The sequence below is a fragment of the Lissotriton vulgaris genome, chromosome 9 (assembly GCF_964263255.1).
Source record: "Lissotriton vulgaris chromosome 9, aLisVul1.2, whole genome shotgun sequence".
In the NCBI taxonomy this organism is placed as follows: domain Eukaryota; kingdom Metazoa; phylum Chordata; class Amphibia; order Caudata; family Salamandridae; genus Lissotriton; species Lissotriton vulgaris.
The window spans coordinates 72035537-72056756 of NC_141697.1; the positions used below are offsets into that span (position 1 = coordinate 72035537).

The 21220-nt window shown below is 42.8% G+C and overlaps 1 protein-coding gene across 3 annotated transcripts in view; it reads left to right on the forward strand.

Moving 5' to 3' along the window:
* PCNX1 (pecanex 1) overlaps window positions 1–21220 on the forward strand; it is a 580339-nt gene that overhangs the window by 443950 nt on the left and 115169 nt on the right. For all 3 annotated transcript variants that reach the window (XM_086937052.1, XM_086937051.1, XM_086937053.1), the window contains exon 28: window positions 7350–7580. In XM_086937052.1, the coding sequence (XP_086793178.1) occupies window positions 7350–7580 (231 nt within the window). The remainder of the gene's footprint in view (window positions 1–7349; window positions 7581–21220) is intronic.

The window sequence follows — 21220 nt, forward strand, 5'->3', positions numbered from 1 at the left end:
CTCATGCCCAGAAAATCTGTTAGGAATTAAAACACTGAAGGCTCTAGGAGCTATAATATGCTGTTCCCCGGAGGGAGTTAGACTCTTTCTACGGGATTTCAAGGGTCATTATGTTTTACGAGAATTTGATGTCAGATTGAAAAATGTACCAGATCACCTATGGGCAAAAGGCCCAGCTGATGTAGGTTGTATGCATATCACTCCATACCGTGTTACACTCAAGACAGGAGTTGTTCTACCCAGAATCAGACAATACAAGTTACCACCCGATGCTGTAGTGGCTTTACTGAAAATTGTTGAAGAGCTTATTGCCCAGGGAGTGGTCGTAGAGACCGACTCCAATATCTGTAATTCACCTATCATCCCAATTCTTAAACGTACCGACCCCAATGCACCGCCAGTATATCGGCTGGTGATTGATCTTCGAGAACTGAACAAATGTATTGTACCACAGTACCCTGTGGTCCCCGATATCTCTTCCTTATTGACTGCTATTGATTCAGAAGCAACGTTCTTTACTGTAATTGATCTCAAGAACGCTTTCTTCAGTGTACCTATTGATCCGGAGAGCCAATATCTCTTCGGATTCAGTTTAAATGGACGAAGTTTCAAATTTTCCCGCGCACCTCAAGGATTCACAGAAAGCCCCAGTATCTATAGTCAAGCACTGAAAAGACAACTAGATTGTATTCAAATGCCAGTTAACACCGCTTTACTGCAATACGTCGATGATCTACTGATCACCGCACAAAGTGAGCCCGAATGTGAACAAGCATCACTGACGGTTTTACATTTCCTGGCCGACAAGGGACACAAGGTGTCTCCTTCGAAGCTACAATTCTGTGTTCAGCAAGTTGTGTACTTGGGTCACTTGCTGTCCAAAGTGGGGAGACAGCTCACTCCCGATCGCATTCAGTTAATTGTACATATGCCACGACCCCAGACACAAAAGGAAGTACGGGCCTTCATAGGCCTCACCTCGTACTGCAGACAATGGATTCCTCAATATGCATTTCTAGCTAAACCACTCATCCAGTTAACGACGCAGGAGGCAGCAACTTCGACTGCCCTCCCTTGGACTCAGGAACATACACAAGCCTTTGAGGAATTAAAGAAAGCATTATGCCAAGCACCAGTTTTAGCGACACCATGTTACAGCAAACCGTTTACACTTTTTGTTACAGAACGTGACGGTACAGCATTGTCTGTCCTCACTCAAGACCAAGCAGGTTCACATAAGCCTTGCGCTTATTTTTCAAGTACATTGGATTCCGTAGCACAGGCACTCCCTGCATGCTTAAAGTCAGTAGCAGCAACAGCATTAGCAATAAGACAGAGCGACTCAATTGTTTTAGGCCATCAGTTAACAGTACAAGTTCCACACTCTGTAGAGGTTCTTTCAAATAGAACCCAGACTCAACACTTGACTATAGCACGACTGACAGGTTATGAATTAACACTATTCCAGCCACACATAGAAATCAGACGCTGCAGCATCCTGAACCCAGCAACACTGTTACGTACCATTATGACAGATCCAGCCCCGCATGATTGCATAGAGATCATTAATGCAGTAACAAAGCCCCGACGAGACTTAACAGATGTTGCATTGACAAATCCTGACCTGACACTTTATGTGGATGGTTCATGTATGAGAACAAGTACAGGAGAATTAGTGGCCGCGTATGCAGTGACCACTGAAACTGAAGTTAAAGAAACACATCGTATTGATACACTGTCCGCTCAAGCGGCAGAGCTTATCGCTCTGACCCGAGCCTGTATACTAGCCAAGAACAGAAATGTCAACATATACACTGATTCCCGTTATGCGTTCGGAGTTGTACACGACTTCGGCATGTTATGGCAAGAACGAGGTTTCCTGACCTCTCACGGTGCCAAGATCCAACATGGTCCCCTCATTCAAGCACTGCTAGAAGCAATACATCTGCCTTCAGGAATATCCGTCATGAAGTGTAAAGCACATACTAAAGTCACAGATTCTGTTTCCCAGGGTAACGACCTGGCAGACCAGACAGCAAAACATACAGCATTGACTCACACTCAGACAACTGACATGACAAAGACAACAGGACCGACACATTGCATGACAGTCAGAGATCCCACACTAGATGTTATTGATATTCAGACACATGCTACCCCAGAAGAAATAAAGAAATGGATTGAACTAGGAGGGATCCAGACAGATCAAGGTTGGATGACGAAGGGAAAATCTACATGGTTTCTCCCTGACTCTATGGTTCAAGTCATGATTAATACAGCACATAGCCCAGCACATCTGGGAGAGAAAGCGATGTTAGACAGTTTACAAAATCTTTGGAACAATAAACACTTACGAGCAGCAGCGAAACAGAAAGTGCGTACTTGCATGATCTGTTGTCAGTTCAATCCAGGTAAAAGTGTCCCTGTAGAGCAAGGTGGATTTCATCCTCCCGATCACCCTTTTGAAGTCCTCCAGATGGATTATATCCAGATGGACCGTTGTCGAGGATTCAAGTATGTTCTCGTAGTTGTCTGTGCTCTGTCCCGCTGGACCGAAGCATACCCAGTCCCAGATTACACTGCTCCGACCACTGCCAAGCAGCTGGTTCGTGAATTCTTCCCACGATACGGCTTGCCTCGTGTCGTGTATTCAGATAACGGTCAGCCATTCTCATCCGCATTAATGAAAGAAGTTTCTTTATTACTGGGATACCAGTGGAAATTCCATTGTGTCCGACATCCTGAAGCCGCAGGCCTGGTAGAAAGACATAACCAGACACTAAAGATCCGCCTTGCCAAAATATGTCAGGAGAAAGGGGTCGACTGGATAGTCGCCCTGCCAGTGGCACTATTCTATATGAGAATGGTTGCCCATTCGAGATCAGGGCTATCTCCGTACGAAGTGGTCTTTGGCAGACCACCGAATATGTGGGGGACGCCCATTCCGAAAAAGATTACTGATGTTGATTGTAACATGTTGACAGATTACCTTGCCTCCTTGATGTCTGCACTCCAATCATGTCGTTCACAGGTTGCCGCAGCCTTCCCTGACAACACTGATGTAAAGCCACATGATGTCCGTCCTGGGGACCTCGTATTAGTACGCAACTTTGATAGAAAGAGTCCGTTGGAGCCCCGCTGGAAATCGCCGAAGACCGTCCTTCTCACCACGAGGACCGCCGTGAAGATCGAAGGGAGAAAGGGGTGGGTTCACACGAGTCATGTGAAGAAATTTTTTGGACTGAAACCTGATCGAGACTCGTCCACCCCCACCAAAGACTGTGTTGAGCCAAAAGACTTTACAGAATCTGAACGAGAAAAAACTCCCCAAGAAGAGTACCGTATGAAACTTCGATCTAGCAAGTCAGACAGTTTAATTGTTTAAGTCCTCCCCTAGGTGAATCGGTTAAATAGTTTCTGACATGTATCCCCTAGATCGAGATAGAGAGAGAGAATATAAGAAACGTACATATTGTAAATCGCTTCGTAGTCACTGTATAGTGACACTATTAATCATGTTTATTCTGAGTATTTTAACTATTGTTGCTAGCATCTTACTACCTATCTACTACCCTATTTTCAAGCGTGAACAATCTGCTTACAATGTCTCTGCTGAACACACTTTTAGTGAGTTACCGCCACACGAACTCTCTTACAGACTGGCGCTGCGCAACAACACTTTTATTAGTATGCTACACCATTCCCATCAAACTAACAATGCTACAGATTGCTGGATATGTGGCCGACTCCCTCCCTACCAGAATTACAAGGGAGCTCTGCCCCTCTTTCCGTACCCATTCACTCACAATGGCTCTTGCGGTGCATGGTTCAAAATAATTAATTCCTTAGATCCTGATATTGCTGTTTTCGATGGGGGCTGGGTTTGGGGAAACCTGAACTTAGTCCTGCTCAACGTCTGTTACCCTGACAAGGAGGGACTCCCCACTAGAATAGGAACTGATCTAGAAAATGAAGTGTATGGATTAGGTAACTATACAATTAGCCTTATGATTCTTACTGTCGAATCCGAAGCCGCACCTGTTATACCTACTATGTCAGTATTGCCAGTTACTGGCGAATTATGTATTAGGAAGAAAGGTTCAGTACACTTAGGTCATAGTAAATGCACTACTGTGGTCGAATTCAGCGATCATGGAAAATCGTCCTTCAAAGCTATTAGTCATTCCTACTTTGTTTGTGGTCATACCGCATACTTACGTCTACCTCCAGATTGGGATGGTACCTGTTACATTGCATTCCTTCTGCCACCTCTTTTCTTAGCTCCCCCTGATTACCATAGAAATACCAATCTAGTAAAGAATAGACCCAGAAGAGATATCCCACTTGTCGACTACACAGAAACGGCATGGGAACAGTACACCGATTTTAATAAAGGATTCTTTTTCTTTTTAGGACCTGTTCAAAATAGTAAACTAATACGCAGATTAACTAGAACACTTGAAGCAGTAGTAAATGAAACTGCCTCCGCCTTAGGTAACTTAACAGAAGAGCAGTCCGCCATGCGGGTTGTTGTTCTTCAGAACCGTCTTGTTATTGACGTCATCTTGGCAGATAGAGGTGGAGCCTGTAAGGACATCGGGTCAAGTTGCTGTGTTTTCATTCCACAAAACGCACCATCTGTATATCAAGCTATTACGCGTCTCCATAAAATTGCAAATCAGATACATCCGAATCCAGGCACCTGGACTTGGTCCGGTTGGTTCTGGACAACGTTAACCGCTTGGGGATGGAAGATCCTATCCTTCCTAGGCATTGGCCTAGTCCTAGTATTCAGTTGCTGCCTGTGCCTGCAGTGTGGGCCAGCGATTTGTGGACTATGTGCCACCTCCTGTATTGAACATTCCAGTTTCCTCTCAAACCGTCAAAGAAAGAAAGAAGAACAAATGATGTTACAAGAACAAACTGATCGATTCATGAGGATCGATATATCATGAAGGGTCCGTAGGGAACAAGGAGGGAATGAGGAAATATACATTTTATGGTCAAGTTGTGTTCCCTAGCGCGTACCCCACCGTCTCCATGTACCAGCTTAAAGTGCATGTAACTTCCCTCCTGTGCCAGCTATGAAGACGCAAATACATTTGCGTCCAACGTTAACTTGTCATCTTTCAGATCCACCCTGAATGGATTAAATGGTCCGTTCCTAAGTATGCTATGCCACCGTCTTTTTGTAGTGCACTTTACATGTTTTCCTGCTCTGGCAGAGTAGGCCCTGAATTTCTGTCATCGAGCCTATTTTCTGGCTTCTGACTCTGACAGCCTCAGCCCAAGCTGCCTCTGTACCCGTGAACTCTGACTTACTTTCAGCGCGGCCCCTCGCGCTCAGCTCAGCCTGCTGCCTGCCAAGACTGACTATAACCTTCGAGTTATCTGTTCCGCTCCTCGAAAATGCATTCCTGCCTACTAGCTTCAGTAAACATCCTCCCCAGCTGCAGAGCCAAAAGGCCGACCCGTCTCAGTGCAAGTAATTCATAGCTTCTGTTACCATGCTTCCATGGAAGGCCCCGTGCCCCCACGCTTCTCATGCAGACACTCAGGCGCTTATACACGCATCCACAGTCAGTATAGAATAGCTTCTGCCCTAGAGACCTTTCCGTCCAGATAATATGGTTCCCAAACATCAGATATCAGATATGATAGAAGTACAAGTTGATCTGACATGCCAGACTTCTGTCTCTTTCCGTTAGTGTAAATGTCAAGTCCCTGCACCCTCCAGTTTCACGTCAATCACACGTCATGCAGCTGCGCGCGCATCCAAGCTTCCGATTTCTGCTGACATTGCAACATTTCTGTTAGTGACACCCATCTGTGACGTTTTCTAGCACACACCTCCAGTTCACGCCTAGTTCACGCCTTTTGATTACGTACTAGTACCACGTGTATACTGTTATCTTGTCTCCTCTCAGCTGTTACGCCTACTGTATTACTTCCTATGGTGTAAATTAAGTATATAAGCTATGTATAGTCAATAAAATGTAGCGCGCTCTATCCCTTCTGACACCCCTGTGGTGGTCAGAATCAGATATCTTGTCATGACCATTCCTTTTTAAGGAATAAAACCCCTAAGAACTCTAACACCACGGACTCTGTTTTCTTTCTTCCGATTTGAGCTATTATTGATTAAGTACTTATCTGCATAGAAATTAAGAGAGTAAATTAATTATTTACGTCAGTGTGTGTGTGGCTCTGTGTGTGTGTGTGTGGCTCTGTGTGTGTGTGTGTGGCTCTGTGTGTGGCTCTGTGTGTGTGTGGCTCTGTGTGTGTGTGGCTCTGTGTGTGTGTGGCTCTGTGTGTGTGTGGCTCTGTGTGTGTGGCTCTGTGTGTGTGTGTGTGTGTGTGTGTGTGGCTCTGTCTGTGTGTGTGGGGCTCTGTGTGTGTGTGTGTGTGTGTGTGGCTATGTGTGTGTGTGTGTGTGTGTGTGTGTGTGTGTGTGTGGCTATGTGTGTGTGTGTGGGGGGGGGCTCTGTGTGTGTGTGTGTGGGGCTCTGTGTGTGTGGGGCTCTGTGTGTGTGGGGCTGTGTGTGTGTGTGTGTGTGTGGTTCTGTGTGTGTGTGTGTGTAAATGCAATAGGTCTTGCATTTGCAAGAGATTAAGCTATTGACATTTTAAATGACAATGTCATTTATTTATCTGTTTTCAAAACCAACACATAAATAAAAATGATGTCATTTACAATTCCAATAGCTCTAACTTTTGCAAAGGTGAGACCGTTGCATTGTAAATGCTTGTTTTTCTTTCTTACCTTTCACCATTAACCCCGTTTTTGCTCTAGTTCCTCTGTGCAGCTGGAACTCTGACTCTGATTGATTTTTCTATTCAATTTTTTCTGTCAACTACCACATTATCTTTAATCTGGAGTACGCAAGTAAAGGCAAGATTAGATTTCCACCTCTTGCATTATTTCTGCATTCATCATCATGAATTCCAGTCAAGTTCGGGGGTTTGTCAAGGGGACTCAATCCCTTCTTTGGCAGATTATATGGTCTTTGAAGACCTAGACTTGTTAATTGGTATAGGTATCAGGGTGGTCCGCATAAAGCCGTGGCACGAGCATGTTGCTGAGTTGCTAGTACTTACTTGAGTATTTACCGTATTTTCCCCTGGTCTTATTACGCTTCCTAGGGAAGTCTTTTTAACGGTTTCATAGGCAGTCGCACGCTTTTAGTATCTTGTAGCAAAGTAGTATAGTATGTTTCATAGTTTTATAGATAAATGTAAATAAGCGTCAACTACTGTAATTTGGCCAAAATAGAATTTTTTTACATGATGCTTTAGACATTCCCAGACACTTAGCTTAATTTCGTTTGTCATTGTTTCCACAATTTCAGGGCATTATCTATTATGTAACCACCTCTTCAAAACTGGAGGACTGGTTAGCCAACGAGACCATACAGGAGGCGTTGAGGCCTTGCACAGACCGAAGCTATGTCGATGTGGACCCAACGTTTAATCCAAATATTGATGAAGATTATGACCTTCGGTTAGCGGGCATCTCCAGGGACAGCTTCTGCAGTATCTACCTCAACTGGATAGAGTACTGTTCATCGAGACGGGAAAAGGTAAGAGAATGGAAGCTTGCTGAGGAGCTGTTCTTTCAGATGTGTTTTCAAAGACATTTTCAAATGATAAAGCAGTGTACGGTTTTGCCTCTTAGTGTTGATTGTCGTGATTGGTGCAAAAGAAGATGCTGCAACAAGCCTGCCTATTTCATTTTTATGTTAATCTGCACAGTTATGGAAATACTGAACCATGTGGCATTGTTAATAGCTGGTTAGTGGTCTGAGAGAGGAGTGAATAGCATTGCATGTCTTCACTGAGGGAAGCTGTCCGCTCCTAAGGAGTAGGTCAAGAACACACAAAAACCATTTGTCATGTTATCTAAGTCTACTCTACAAGCCTTGTATGCTCTGTGCTATAAAAGGCATTGTTAGTCTTTTGCCCCTTCCTGGGTGATTTGTTTGCCAAAAAAGGGTATCTATTTTAACTTAACCTTGGGCCAATTCATATTTAATCCTAATGACAAGGATGCATTGCTTTTCTCCTGCTGTCACCCACGGTTACCACCCAAATACCATTATGGAGGACAGAGTTGTAATCAGACATAGTATATTCTGGCGCTTGCACCGTTGATCGTCAAAAACACAGTTACATATACCTGTAAATGGGGTGTTGTATAGTTTGTAGCAGTGTTACTGTATGATGTCTTGAGATTTGACACTGCATTAGAGGTCCTACTTCAATTGTGTATATCCATGGATTGCCCTGCAGCATTTACTGGGTGATCAAAGGAGTATAGCAACAGTGAAATGCTTCGGAAGGTCCTTATACTGTTAGTGCTTTATACTTCATGTCCTGAAAGTTACAATAGCCCAAAGGCATCACTAGATCACAGGAAAGGGAGCAGCATGTGACTCTACAACACATGAAGCTGATTGTTATAAGTTTCATCTTCCATATTTGTTTCTCCTTTTTTATGCAATAATATAGGTCAGTATACCATTCATGGTGGCAATCCATTGTAAATAATTCTCTGATAAAGTTGGGCAAGCATCCCTATTTCAACTTAGTTTTGTAATGCCTAATAGCATTTATGAGCTAATGCTGATGACAAATGTGGCCTTCCGATCGTTAACTACTGATAAGACCACATTCAGACATTTTGTCAGTCAGGTAACATCCAAAGCATAGCCTTCTTTTGTCACTCATGATGGACCTATAAGGTACATTTGGTGAAGGATTGTGTAATCTTTTCTCTGTTGAAACAACAGAATTGGTGGCTTAACAAATGTAGATTTTTTCACATCAAGCGGTTATTTGTCAGATGGTTGCATCTTAGCTGACTTGCATTTGAAAGTGTTGGTATAATATACCTGTTTCTTTCCAGGGATGTGAATTTAACTTCCATTTGTATAATTGTAAAATCTCTGATAGTCATTAGATGACTTTTCTCTTTGTGGATTTATTTATTTTCAAAGTTTTATATAGCGCGGACAAGATCTTTGCAGATATCAGAGCGCTTTACAGTAAACACGGGGTAAGGGAAACAAGCGGGAGAATTGAGCAAAACTTGTGGGTACAAGATAGTAATGGGTAGTGGGTGGGTAGCAAACTAGGATGGTAACCCGATAAACAACTTGTGAACGAATAAACAATAAGATAGATCGGCTTAAGCAAACTTTTGGGTACAGGATAGTAGTGGGTATTAGGTGTCTAACAAACTAGAGTCAAAATCTGATAAAACAATTACGTACAATAGACAATCAGAATAAGCAATAATACAAAATCTGTGCACAGTCTTCGGTACAACCAAAAAAATGTTCAAGTGCGACTAGCCATAAGGATGGCTTTTGCTTCTTTCTTAAAGAGTGCAGTGGAGGAGATAAGCCTGGTTTCGGGAGGGAGGGCATTCCAAATCCTGGGTGCCATTCCTGAGAAGGAGCGCTTGTAAGTTTTTTCCTTCCGAAATCTTCGAGGTTTCAGGAGGAGATTCTTTGTGCTTCTGTTGTTTCTCGAGCCTCCTGATAAAGTCAGCTTTTGAGTGAGGTAGCTGGGAGACTTGGATGTTTGAAGGCTGCTGTTTCTTCATATAGTTAACACTAATGAAGATTATTTCTCTCATATTCTAACTGCTTCACATATGTACATGTTTTTGTCAGTATCAAATACAGGGAGGGAGAAGCTATGAACAGCAATTTCCCACTCTGCTTCAAAATTAAGTGTCTGTCAAAAGTATCCTACAGAGTTGAGACCAAGTATGGTATGAGGATCACACAGTTTTAATTTCATTTTTGGTCAGTGTTATGTTTTTTGTTTGCCATCGGCGTACTAATGGCCGGTAGCATCATCATCTGGTCTTCTTTTTCCCCACCAGGAGGCAGTTTCCCTGCTCGGAAAGACATGGGATCCGAATCAGAAAGTGATCTAAAATTCCCTCCTACACAACACCTCTATGTGATTTAATAAAATATGGATAGGAGTAAGATTAAAAACAGAAGTGTAAAGGGAGATTTTGGGTGTCCCTCACATCGGACATATACTGTCAGTGTACATGTTATAGCCGTACTTTCCCCCAGCAGGTCGGCAGCTTGCGTCAGGACCAATGGGATAAGTGAACTCCTTTGCTGCAGCCGGTTAGGACACTATCCCCTAGCTTGAACTCTGTTAAAACTGTTCACTTTTTGGGAGTGAGGGAGAAAGCAATGTTCTCCTCTTAATAATACTCAATCGTACCCCAAAGGTTGCATGGGGTGGGGAGGGAGGCCGGTTGTCTGCCCTTTTTGAGGCACAGCGACTCCTTACCAAATGGTGTCCCTCCCACACCGGTCAGTGGTCTAAGCAACTGCTTTTAGGGTCCCAAATGTGTTCCCCTGTTGTATTTGTTTTGAAAATGTGTATTCCACTTGGTGTATTTGCTTTTTACAGTCTCACTCCTTACATTGCCCGGAGTCCTTTAATTTCCATTCTACTGTATAAAACAATCAGTTTGAGACGGAGCTTGTCTGTTTTCTTCAAAACACACAACTCCATGAACCAACTGTTACAGAGTTGTATGATTCACCACAAATTGGCATGTAAAGGTGGTGAAGTGTCTGGCGGTGATTTACACCTACAATTTAAAAATTGAGAAAACACAAGATACTAAATTGGTCTTAAGCTCTGCTTCCTTTTATATAACATACCTGCCAGCAATCGATACACCTGCAAAATTCCTTTGTGTACCAGCATGGAAATCGGCAGATCATTCCTGTTTCTTAGTGTGCCCCTACAACCCGTCATGGCAACCACATAAGTTACTCTTTCGCATTTGTGCTTAGAATATGTTGAAGTTTAACTAGACACAATGTTGTGTGTGTGTGTGTATATAGTATACTATTGTAAAATTATATACTTTTTCAATTATTTAGGTTCCCAAAATGTTACTCTTGAATGTGTAGACCGATACTATTGATAATCCAGGAAGGAAAATGTAATGGATTTGCCTGTGCTGCTTTGAAAACTTGACCTTATAGAATGTCAAGCAACCATATACAAATCTATCCAACTCTACAGTAAAAATAAATACTGCCTTAAATCATTGTACATGTTTTGCTTAGTTCATTTAATGTGAACCAGATTTTGTCTTGGCACTGACTCACACATGCCCTCGTGTCACAAGAGTGGCAACTGGTCAGTAGGGGGAACAGCTGGATCATCACTTTCCACTTGAAAGTTAGATGGATGCTGGTCTAGTTCATGTCAATTGTAGACAGAGCTGGGGAGAGTGTGTGCTAGAGACATCCCCCCAATTATAAATTGTTAGAAGAAATGGATAATAGTGTGTTACTGCTTTTTGTCACAAAGAAAGATGGCTTTATTGGTAGAAGTTGCTAGCTTGATATTTCGTTCTGTGAGGGATTGGCAAGGGAAAGAGACTGGATCTAAAAGTTCCCAGTTCGAACATGCAGTGGGGCAGTTCGGGAGAGTGGCAGCAGATTTCCATCAGGAAAAAGATGAGGGATCAGAGGCAATGTATTATTTTAAAATTAAAACTGTTGAGCCTGCCTCTGGCTGTGGAACATACCCATCATAAAGTATGCTTTTGTTGCATTATTCTGTTTCCCTGGGTCAAACACCAAATTAGTAACCAGTGGACCATAATGAGATGAGGTGGCTCGTTCTATGGAGCTTGAAAGTCAAGACACTGTGTGTATAGAGGAACATTGAGCTCTCTACGGCATATCAGTTAATAGGAGGCCAAACTCAACATTATTAGTGGCCAAAACTGAACAATGTCGACGAAGACATCTCAATTCTGACAAGAAATGTCTCAAGGAACCAGTGTCTCATTATACACCAGAAGCTAGAAAAGTTGCTCCAGGTGAAAAAAAAGCTCTGAAATGTTGAAAAACATTAGTTTTAGAGACAACAACCATCAACATTCAGTACGCATGCAACATCTCTTCAAAACACACTGAAAAAAAAAATGTGCACATGCGCCAAAGAAGGAGAGGTGTTCCACCTGAGAAGAGGCAGTCCCGAAACCTCACAGGAATAAAAACCCTAGTCATTGAATACTCGTGGCATACTATTTGTTAAACAGTCTGCAAAAATTGCCGCAAATGATCAAGATCGTCATTGGCTAGAGACGCAAAATAAATCTTTGAGTAATTTTTAGAGTTGCATCCGATAGGTTGGGGTTCATGAAATGCAAATTAACCTTAATGAACACCTTCAACAAATGAAAAGACCCTGCACTAGATCCTATATACCAATCAGTAATAAACAGACCGCATCTTTCCTGGGAGAAAAGGACCGCATCATGATATGGAAATGTCTCGGTTCTGATAAAGGCAGAGCAGGTTCCTCTTCAATAAAAAGTCACCAAATCTATATTTAAGTGGAAAGGGGGTAATGGAATTAACAACTTTAAAGTGAGAACTTTAACTTGGTCTTAATTTTCTGTATTTTGTCTATATGTCTAATGTGATTAAACATACATTATTGTCCGTTGCACTTGAAAAAGCAAATATTAAGCTCGCTCCACTGGACAACCTTGTGTGTTAAATCTCCAAAATCAAACCTGCACTTTAAAATCAGAGCAAGGAAGCGGCCACTTAATCTGTGGTGTCCAGAACAGCCACCTCCACACACAGAGAGGGAAAGGTAGAGATCCTATCACTGACTGACATACTCACACAGTGGCTTATAGCATGCACATTACTAATGACACCAAGGAGAAAACAAAAAAGTGAAGGTAGAATGCTTGAATTAATCTCAAACACAAGACACTAACAGGCCGAAAAGGGTCTAGTGTTGCTTAGGTTCCTTTTTAAAGGGGGCTGGCCTGGTAGTTCAGGTGGATTGTTCTGTTGGACCAACCCAATACTGATTTGGATATAGCTGGTGTCTGTATGAGGTGGCATTGTGTGCTAAAACCTATGGACTGGATTGTGGCCCAGAGTAATTACCAGTGATTTATTTTCTTTTTTTTATTTATTTGCAAAGTTTTATATAGCGCTGGCTAGACCCGGAGGTATCAGAGCGCTTTACATGAGGATCAGCAAGTTACAGGTTACATAGTTACAACCGTTTGAATCAAAAAATCACTGAGGGAGGGGGAGTGAAGGAGACACGAATGGGGAGAAGAGGAAAACAATGTCAGATGACCGGCTGGTTAGGTGACGGCCAAGGGGCCAGACTCCTCTATAGCTGCATAGGACAGCTCCACCGGGCATCGGCCAAGGTTGCTCGGTCTCTGCGGGAGGTACAAACCGGTTTGGTGTCCGCTCAGGGGGCGTCGTCATTGTTCCATTGAAGGGGAGAGAAGGAGACACATGACTGGGAGACGAGGAAAAACAATGTCAGATGACCGGCTGGGTAGGTGACGGCCAAGGGGCCAGACTCCTCTATAGCTCCACCGGGCATCCGCCAAGGTTGCTCAGGATTTGTGGTAGGAATTATGTCCACCACGCAGTAGCCCACCTTTAGGGGTGGTACCAGACTGGAGGTGATGCACCTACGTGACTAGCTAATTTTTCTGCCTGTCCAGATGCCAAGGGTGCCCTGCACAGGGGAGTGGCTTCCTCTCCTGTGAGGGTAACTAGATTTGCATTCCAAAGGCGGCGGCTTCCTTTGAAGCTCGCCAGCCCAAAGAGGCTAATCAGCAGGTCATCCTGTGGGAGGGGGTGTTACACCCTGATCCCGGACAGGCTTTTGGACTGGGTCTCCTGAGACCAAAGTCCCTCACCCTAAGAGGCTAGAACAGCGTCTCGGGTGGCAGGCTGGCATCATCCAGTCAGCAAGCACACCAGAGGTTGGTAGGTTTTCAGGGGGGTCCTCTGAGTGCATGTATCGATAAATCCAACTCTGGCATCAGTGTGGGTTTACCAAGACGAGATGTGTGGTACCAAATATCCCTATTTTCAATGGAGCCATCATGTAGCTGGGGAACTCGTTTTTACCAGTGTCCAACACATTTCTTAAAATGGCTTCCCTGGTCACTTGTACTGGCAGCTATAGGACTGACCAACACAGGGGCATATCTGCTCATGCAGATACACCCTCACTTATAATATTGAACAACTTGCCTTAAGGCTGACTTACAAATATCATATGCAGTGGTAAGGGACATGCCACACGGGGATGTGTGACATGTTGTGTGTGTTTACTTTCGTCTGCACCACGTCATGCAGCCTGCAATGGCAGCCTCGTTTGTGCTTGGTGAGGGGTCCCTTGAGGTGGCATAATGCATGCTGTAGACTTTAGGGGACCCTCTTTAGTACCTCAGGCCCTAGATACCCAGGTACCATGTATTAGGGACTTACAGAGGTTTTGCCAATTTAGGGTACAATTGTACAGTTTTGGGAAAGAGCTCTTTCACTGGGTACCTGGTTAGCAGGAACCCAGTTCACTTTAAGTCTAAATCACATTATGCACCAGGCAAAAGATGGGGGTAACCATGTTAAAATGGGGCACTACCCTACACCCAGAAAGTCCTGCTGGTACTTGAAGGTGGGGAAGCCCTTCAGTGTTCTTCTCAGGTGCATCTAACTGTCGCACATACCCTACAACACGGGGCATGTCCGGGCCCCCGGACGAGTCTGGTCTGATCCTCCTCTCTTTCGCCTCCAATTGAAGATTGTGCTCCGTGTCCACCAGGGTGAGTGTTTCTTCTTTTATCCATCACGGACAAACACAAGGTGGCTGGTTCTAACAGCACACCCCTCACAGTAACCGCAGCAGAGACAGGGTGTTAGAAAGAGCAGTAGAGGTTTTAGCCCGGGAAATTTCCCTGACGGAATGTAGATTATCCTTTGAACGGAGACCAGCACTTGCTGAATGTAGGATAGTGCCCCTTTATGACATGCTCACCCCCATTTATGTCTGGTATTTGATGCAACTTTGACGGAAGTGCACTGGGTTCCTGCTAACCAGGTCCCCTGTGCCAAGTTAACTGTGCAATTGTTCCACAATTCGCAAGACCTTTAGCACCCCTGTAAGTCTTTAGTCAATGGTACCCCTAGTTACTAAAGAGGGTCCCGAAGGGCTGCAGCATGTATTGTTCCACCCTAAGGGACCCACCACCAAACTCATGCAGACTGCCATTGCAGGCTGCGGGAAGTGGTGAGACAAAAGTGAAAATGGGACATGGCACACACCTGGTTTGCCATGTTCCCAGATACTGAATGAAATAAATGTAAGTCACCCCTAAGCAGGCCTTACAGCCTTAAGACAGGGTGCATTATATTACGTGAGGACACATCTGCTTGAGCAGATTTGCCCCTATGCTGTTTAGTCCAATTACTAGACAGTACAATCGAACAAGGAATCCATCTTGAGTGCATGTACTGGAACCTGGTCATTACAAGTTCCCCAGCTACATGATGGCTTCACTGAAACCTATGGTGTTTGGCATTGTAATAAAGTGGCTCTGTATATACTGCACCAAAGTAAGGTACAGTGTGCACAGAGTATATGCAAAGTAACAACCCAGGCAATCAAATTTTTTTTTCAAAAACCCTATTAATAAAGGGTAATAAACAAATAGCTACAACTGACTAAAAGACATCATTTTTTATTTAATAGTTAAAACAATAAACATTTCATTCACATAACACAAAATTAAAAATCACAAAGGTATCAACAGTTAACAAGCATTAGAAATGCAATAGGTCTCGCAGCATTAGAGTTAGTGCTTTTAGAATTGTTAATGGTTTTTTTTGTAAATCTTTAGCATGAGGTTGAGGGTGAGTGAGGGTGAGTGAGGGTGAGGGGTTGAGGGTGAGTGAGGGTGAGGCTGAGGGGTTGAGGGTGAGGGTGAGTGAGGGTGAGTGAGGGGTTGAGGGTGAGGGGTTGAGGGTGAGTGAGGGTGAGGGGTTGAGGGTGGGTGAGGGGTTGAGGGTGAGTGAGGGTGAGTGAGGGTGAGTGTGGGGGTGAGTGTGGGTGAGTGTGGGTGAGGGGTTGAGGGTGAGGGGTTGAGGGTGCCTGACCACCTGTCATCGACAGGAATACTTAAATGTGGCATTTTGTGTCGGTATACAGTGATTAAATGCAGTATCACATTTCTTATGTGCCAATAATTTTTATGCGGTGTGCATTCAAAATAAAATTGGTTCCTAAAAGTCTTCAAAGTCCACCTGATTTTTGGAAGCAGTGGCACTGTTCAATTAGAATATGCAATATTTAATTAAAGCACGTTGGCAGCAAGCCCAGATGTAGACTTTTTTTTTGCTATTCTTGTGGCACAACCAAAGACCCCTGCAAAGCCAAGCAACCTATTCAACAATTAAAGAGTTGTTCCCTACAAAATAATTAATTACCAAAAAGCCAACAACCGAACCAGACAAACCCAGTGAGTAATATACACATCGCATGTGTTAATAAGACCGGCCCATGTCACTCCTGTCTGGGCTCCACCAGTCCATATCTGAGCTATTTTCACTAACTAGACCCAAAGAGGGATATCCATGTGGGGTCAGGTTTCTACGCCCAGCACGCTTGCTTTGCGCTTCGAAACTAGGAATAAGCTTGTTACACTATTCCATCTTTTCATAGAAAGGGTAAATGTATTTACACCCTTAATAAACCAACAATGATCTTGTCTCAAATTTTAAAAGCACCGTTTTCCACCCGCATACAGACAGGCGTCTAAAATCGACTCTCCAAACCGAAACCTTTTAATGTAAGAAATCGATGAAATGATTACTTACTGATATTCAAAAAGAAAACATAAAACAAGTTCGCAAAAATGCACGTCAGAGTAACAGAATGTAATCTGGATTTTCATGTCGAAAACATCTACTTAATAAAAGATGCAATTTAACTACAGTTTACGGGCATGACCATATAAAGAGATTAAATCTCCAAGTAACAATATATTTGAATAACATCGAGATTTAACTTGAAGAGCTAAATCCTCTGACAAGAAGCATTCCTGATAAAAAAAATTAAACAAGTTGAACGCGTCCTGGAACTGCGGTCAGTGGTAAACCCTACCTGGTGAGACCTGTGGAGACCCCTGCGACACACCAACCGCTTGCCGCCAGGATTAAACAGATTGGGTGGATCTGGTCGACCCCAAAGTGCAGCCTGTGCCTGCACGCCATACTGTGAATGGGCCCGCTTTCTCTTTACAAGTGGTAACAAGAAAGGGTGGAGGGGGCAGGGGAGGAGGGGTCCGGGGAGGAGGGAAGGGCCAGAGGGACTTGATGGGAGTGGTGGGGGGGAGGGGGAGGGTATAGAGAGGGAGAGGAGGAGAGACAGGACAGGGGGAAGCAGCAGAGACACGGCGGGTAAAATAAACAAACAAGCCTTTCACCGTAACACGGCGGGCAGGGGAGGGGGCGGAGAGGGGAGAGGTGCGACAGGGCAGGCAGGCAGGGGAGGAGAGTAGGAGGAGGAGGGGGGAGGAGAGTAGGGGAGGCACGGCCTAGCGGCAGGCAGGCAGGGGAGGAGAGGAGGAGGGGGGAGGAGAGTAGGGGAGGCACGGCCTAGCGGCCGTGCAATCAAGTAGTGAGGGGGCGGAGCTGGGGGAGGCTGTGAGAGAGAGTAGGCAAGGCAGGCGGCTGGGGGCATGTGGCACGCGCATTTAAGCTCAATGCGCATGCGCATTGAGCTTAAATTTCTCGTGCACTGCAAGGAATCGCCACGATTCCTTGCAGTGTGGATAAAGAGCGGATAAGTGCCAATACTCTCGCCTTGCTCGATGCGCATGCGCATCGACAGGCGAGACCTAAAAATTAGTAAACAGTAGACAGTAAATTCTTTATCTATAATAGATGAGTGGCGAAATTATATGACTCTACGCGCGTTTCGGCGGCCAGCGCCTTCTTCCTGGAGTAGCCACGTAATATCTATAAAAATAAAGATGCATATCATTTCAATTTCACACATATAAACAATTCAATAAAAAAGAGATCTAACATCTAAAACTTTGTCTTTTAGTAGCTAAAGCATACATGGTCTTAAGAAGCAATCCAATTTACATTTTCCTCTATTCTTGTCATTTCCTTGTACTATTCCAGATGGGGGATGGAATGATTCAAAACAGATGGGTGGGAAAGTCGATATAGATATCTGTCAATTCCAGTATGACCAATGAATTTCTCTAAGGTTCATATGTTCAATATATACTGTTACGGGATTACATGCAGGCAGTTGTTCCTTCAGATCCAAAAAAGAATTTCTGTATTGGTTTAAGAAATATAAAAATGGATATAAAATAAAAGAATATGTATAAAATTAACATTCTTATCCTTCATCTATTCTAAGTTGGTCAACCTTCAAGTACTTATAGTGTCTCATTTCTTCCTAAATAGATACTTACTGCTAGAAATTTTTTTTCTTTTCTCTTTAAAGAAACGACCAAGTTAAGATGTCTGCTTCTTATTTTGATTTAGCGTCAGGGGTTGCCAAAGCTTAAAAGAGGAGAAGAGGTGGTATTGACTGTTAATTTTTAAGTAATTTATTTATCATCAGATTTTGAGGGGATCATTTTCAGGTAACTTTACCTAGATAATGTGAAGGATAGATAAACAACGTCCGCCACCGGAACCCTTAATGTGGATTTGTGCTCTGTAGGGACCCCAATTTGGCTCTTCTCGAGTTATCCTTGGAGTCTAGTTTTCAAAAAATACATATAAAGGGAAGGTAAGAAGATATTCCTTTTTTCTGTTCTTAATAATGGTAATAGAGATAAGGTTACTCATAAATAAAAATAAAAGTGGGATCAGATTCCATTGTTTGTAGTCGAGTTTATTCTTACCTATTCAAATTATATTGTTCTTGTAATCTTTTGGATGTATTCTTCAGTTATAGAATGTTAAAGGTTGGCAAGGTATTGCTTTAGGAAACTTCCTATTCGCCTATAGAAGAAGAGTTAATACAGGGATTAATTAACTATCTCCTATCTCGTCGGGTCTAACTCTCTAAAAATATTATTTAGCCATCTTACCTAGAGGCACGGATTCTTTTACTTCAGAGATGAAAGATGTGAAGGATTCTAAAATGCTGGACAAGTGGATGATATTTAAAAGATCTCCCTGCCTGTAAGAGAATAGGGAGATAGAGTAGAAGAATATATTAGCTCAATCTGGCGACTGCAAACGCGGTAAAATGATGAACAGACGCCAGTTTGAAACTCTGGTATATATATACGACTTAATTGGTTTGGATTATTATCACCTGTGTTACGTCCTGTTACTGGCGTCTGTTCATCATTTTACCGCGTTTGCAGTCGCCAGATTGAGCTACCCGCCACCGGACATACGGAGCCCTGCCAACTATCCTTAGGTAAGTTTCAGGACTGAATCAAGCCTCGAGAAACCACATCTAACTCAATGCTTAATAAGAGATAATATATTCTTCTACTCTATCTCCCTATTCTCTTACAGGCAGGGAGATCTTTTAAATATCATCCACTTGTCCAGCATTTTAGAAGAAATGAGACACTATAAGTACTTGAAGATTGACCAACTTAGAATAGATGAAGGATAAGAATGTTAATTTTATACATATTCTTTTATTTTATATCCATTTCTGTATTTCTTGAACAAATACAGAACTTCTTTTTTGGATCTGAAGGAACAACTGCCTGCATGTAATCCCGTAACAGTATATATTGAACATATGAACCTCAGAGAAATTCATTGGCCATACTGGAATTGACAGATATCTATATCGACTTTCCCACCCATCTGTTTTGAATCATTCCATCCCCCATCTGGAATAGTACAAGGAAATGACAAGAATAGAGGAAAATGTAAATTGGATTGCTTCTTAAAACCATGTATGCTTTAGCTACTAAAAGACAAAGTTTTAGATGTTAGATCTCTTTTTTATTGAATTGTTTATATGTGTGAAATTGAAATGATATGCATCTTTATTTTTATAGATATTACGTGGCTACTCCAGGAAGAAGGCGCTGGCCGCCGAAACGCGCGTAGTCATATAATTTCGCCACTCATCTATTATAGATAAAGAATTTACTGTCTACTGCTTACTAATTTTTAACTGTTGATACCTTTGTGATTTTTAATTTTGTGATATGTGAATGAAATGTTTATTGTTTTAACTATTAAATAAAAAATGATGTATTTTAGTTGTAGCTATTTGTTTATTACCCTTTATTAATAGGGTTTTTGAAAATAAAAATTGATTGCCTGGGTTGTTACTTTGCATATACATTGTTTTCCCTGACCTAGGAATTATACGATTCATACTTTCAGGGGGTCCTTGTTAAATACACACGAACAGTGTGCACAGAGTCCACAGTCCCCAGAGGTTTGGCAGAGGTTAAAGTTAGATATAACCTTACTCCCTAAAGTGGTAGCTTGGTCGAGCAGTAAGGCAGTATCAGAGGACAGTGTAAAGTATTTGGAATGGAATGGAATGGAATGAGATTTTTAAAGCGCATGGCTGCCCAAGAGCGTCCCAGCGCTGACAAAAAATCCAGGAAGTCAGGTCAGGCGGAAGCGAGAAGAAGGTCACACACTCAGCAAATGGTTTCACACACTCAAGAACTGAACTCTAGGCCAATTGTTTTGTATATAAAAATATATTGTTGTTTTATTTTAGAACCACAAATACTTTCCCAGATTGAGATGCTACAGTTGAATACTTTCAAATAGCAACAGACTTTTCAGTGCAATAGATACAGTTGTTGCAATATGCAACACAATCTTAACACAATAATAACATTGGGCTCAATAGGAATTTTGAGTAAATGCAATATCAATTACTTTACATATGTTTTTCTTACTCCGGGCTGGATCCTGAATTCAGCCCTGGTGCATTTCCAGTAAACAGTTTAAAGAAATCGTTTTTGTTAAGCATGCGATTTTTTAAGGAATATTTCAAAGTTGCAAAAATCGACACTTAGTAGAATTTCTGGTAAAAAACAGGCAATGTTATCCTATGGAGGAAAATAAAGTTATCGGAAAATCACAGTTGTAATTACTTTTTAGGGTCAGTGCTGGGCACCAAGATCTAGCATTGGGATCTCTCCTGGTAACAGGTGAGTAATGTTGTTTTCGTTGATCGGATGATTTTTAGGTTTCGCCTGGCGTCCTCTGCACAGCAGCGTTCGCGCAGGCGAAATCTAATGTTAGAACAATACTGGCTTTGGTCCCGCCTTCTCTTCCATTGGCTAGCTCCATAAATGGAGGCTAGCCATTGGAAGAGAGATCCGTCCGTCATTGCCGGAGCAGATTCGTGGGCGTTC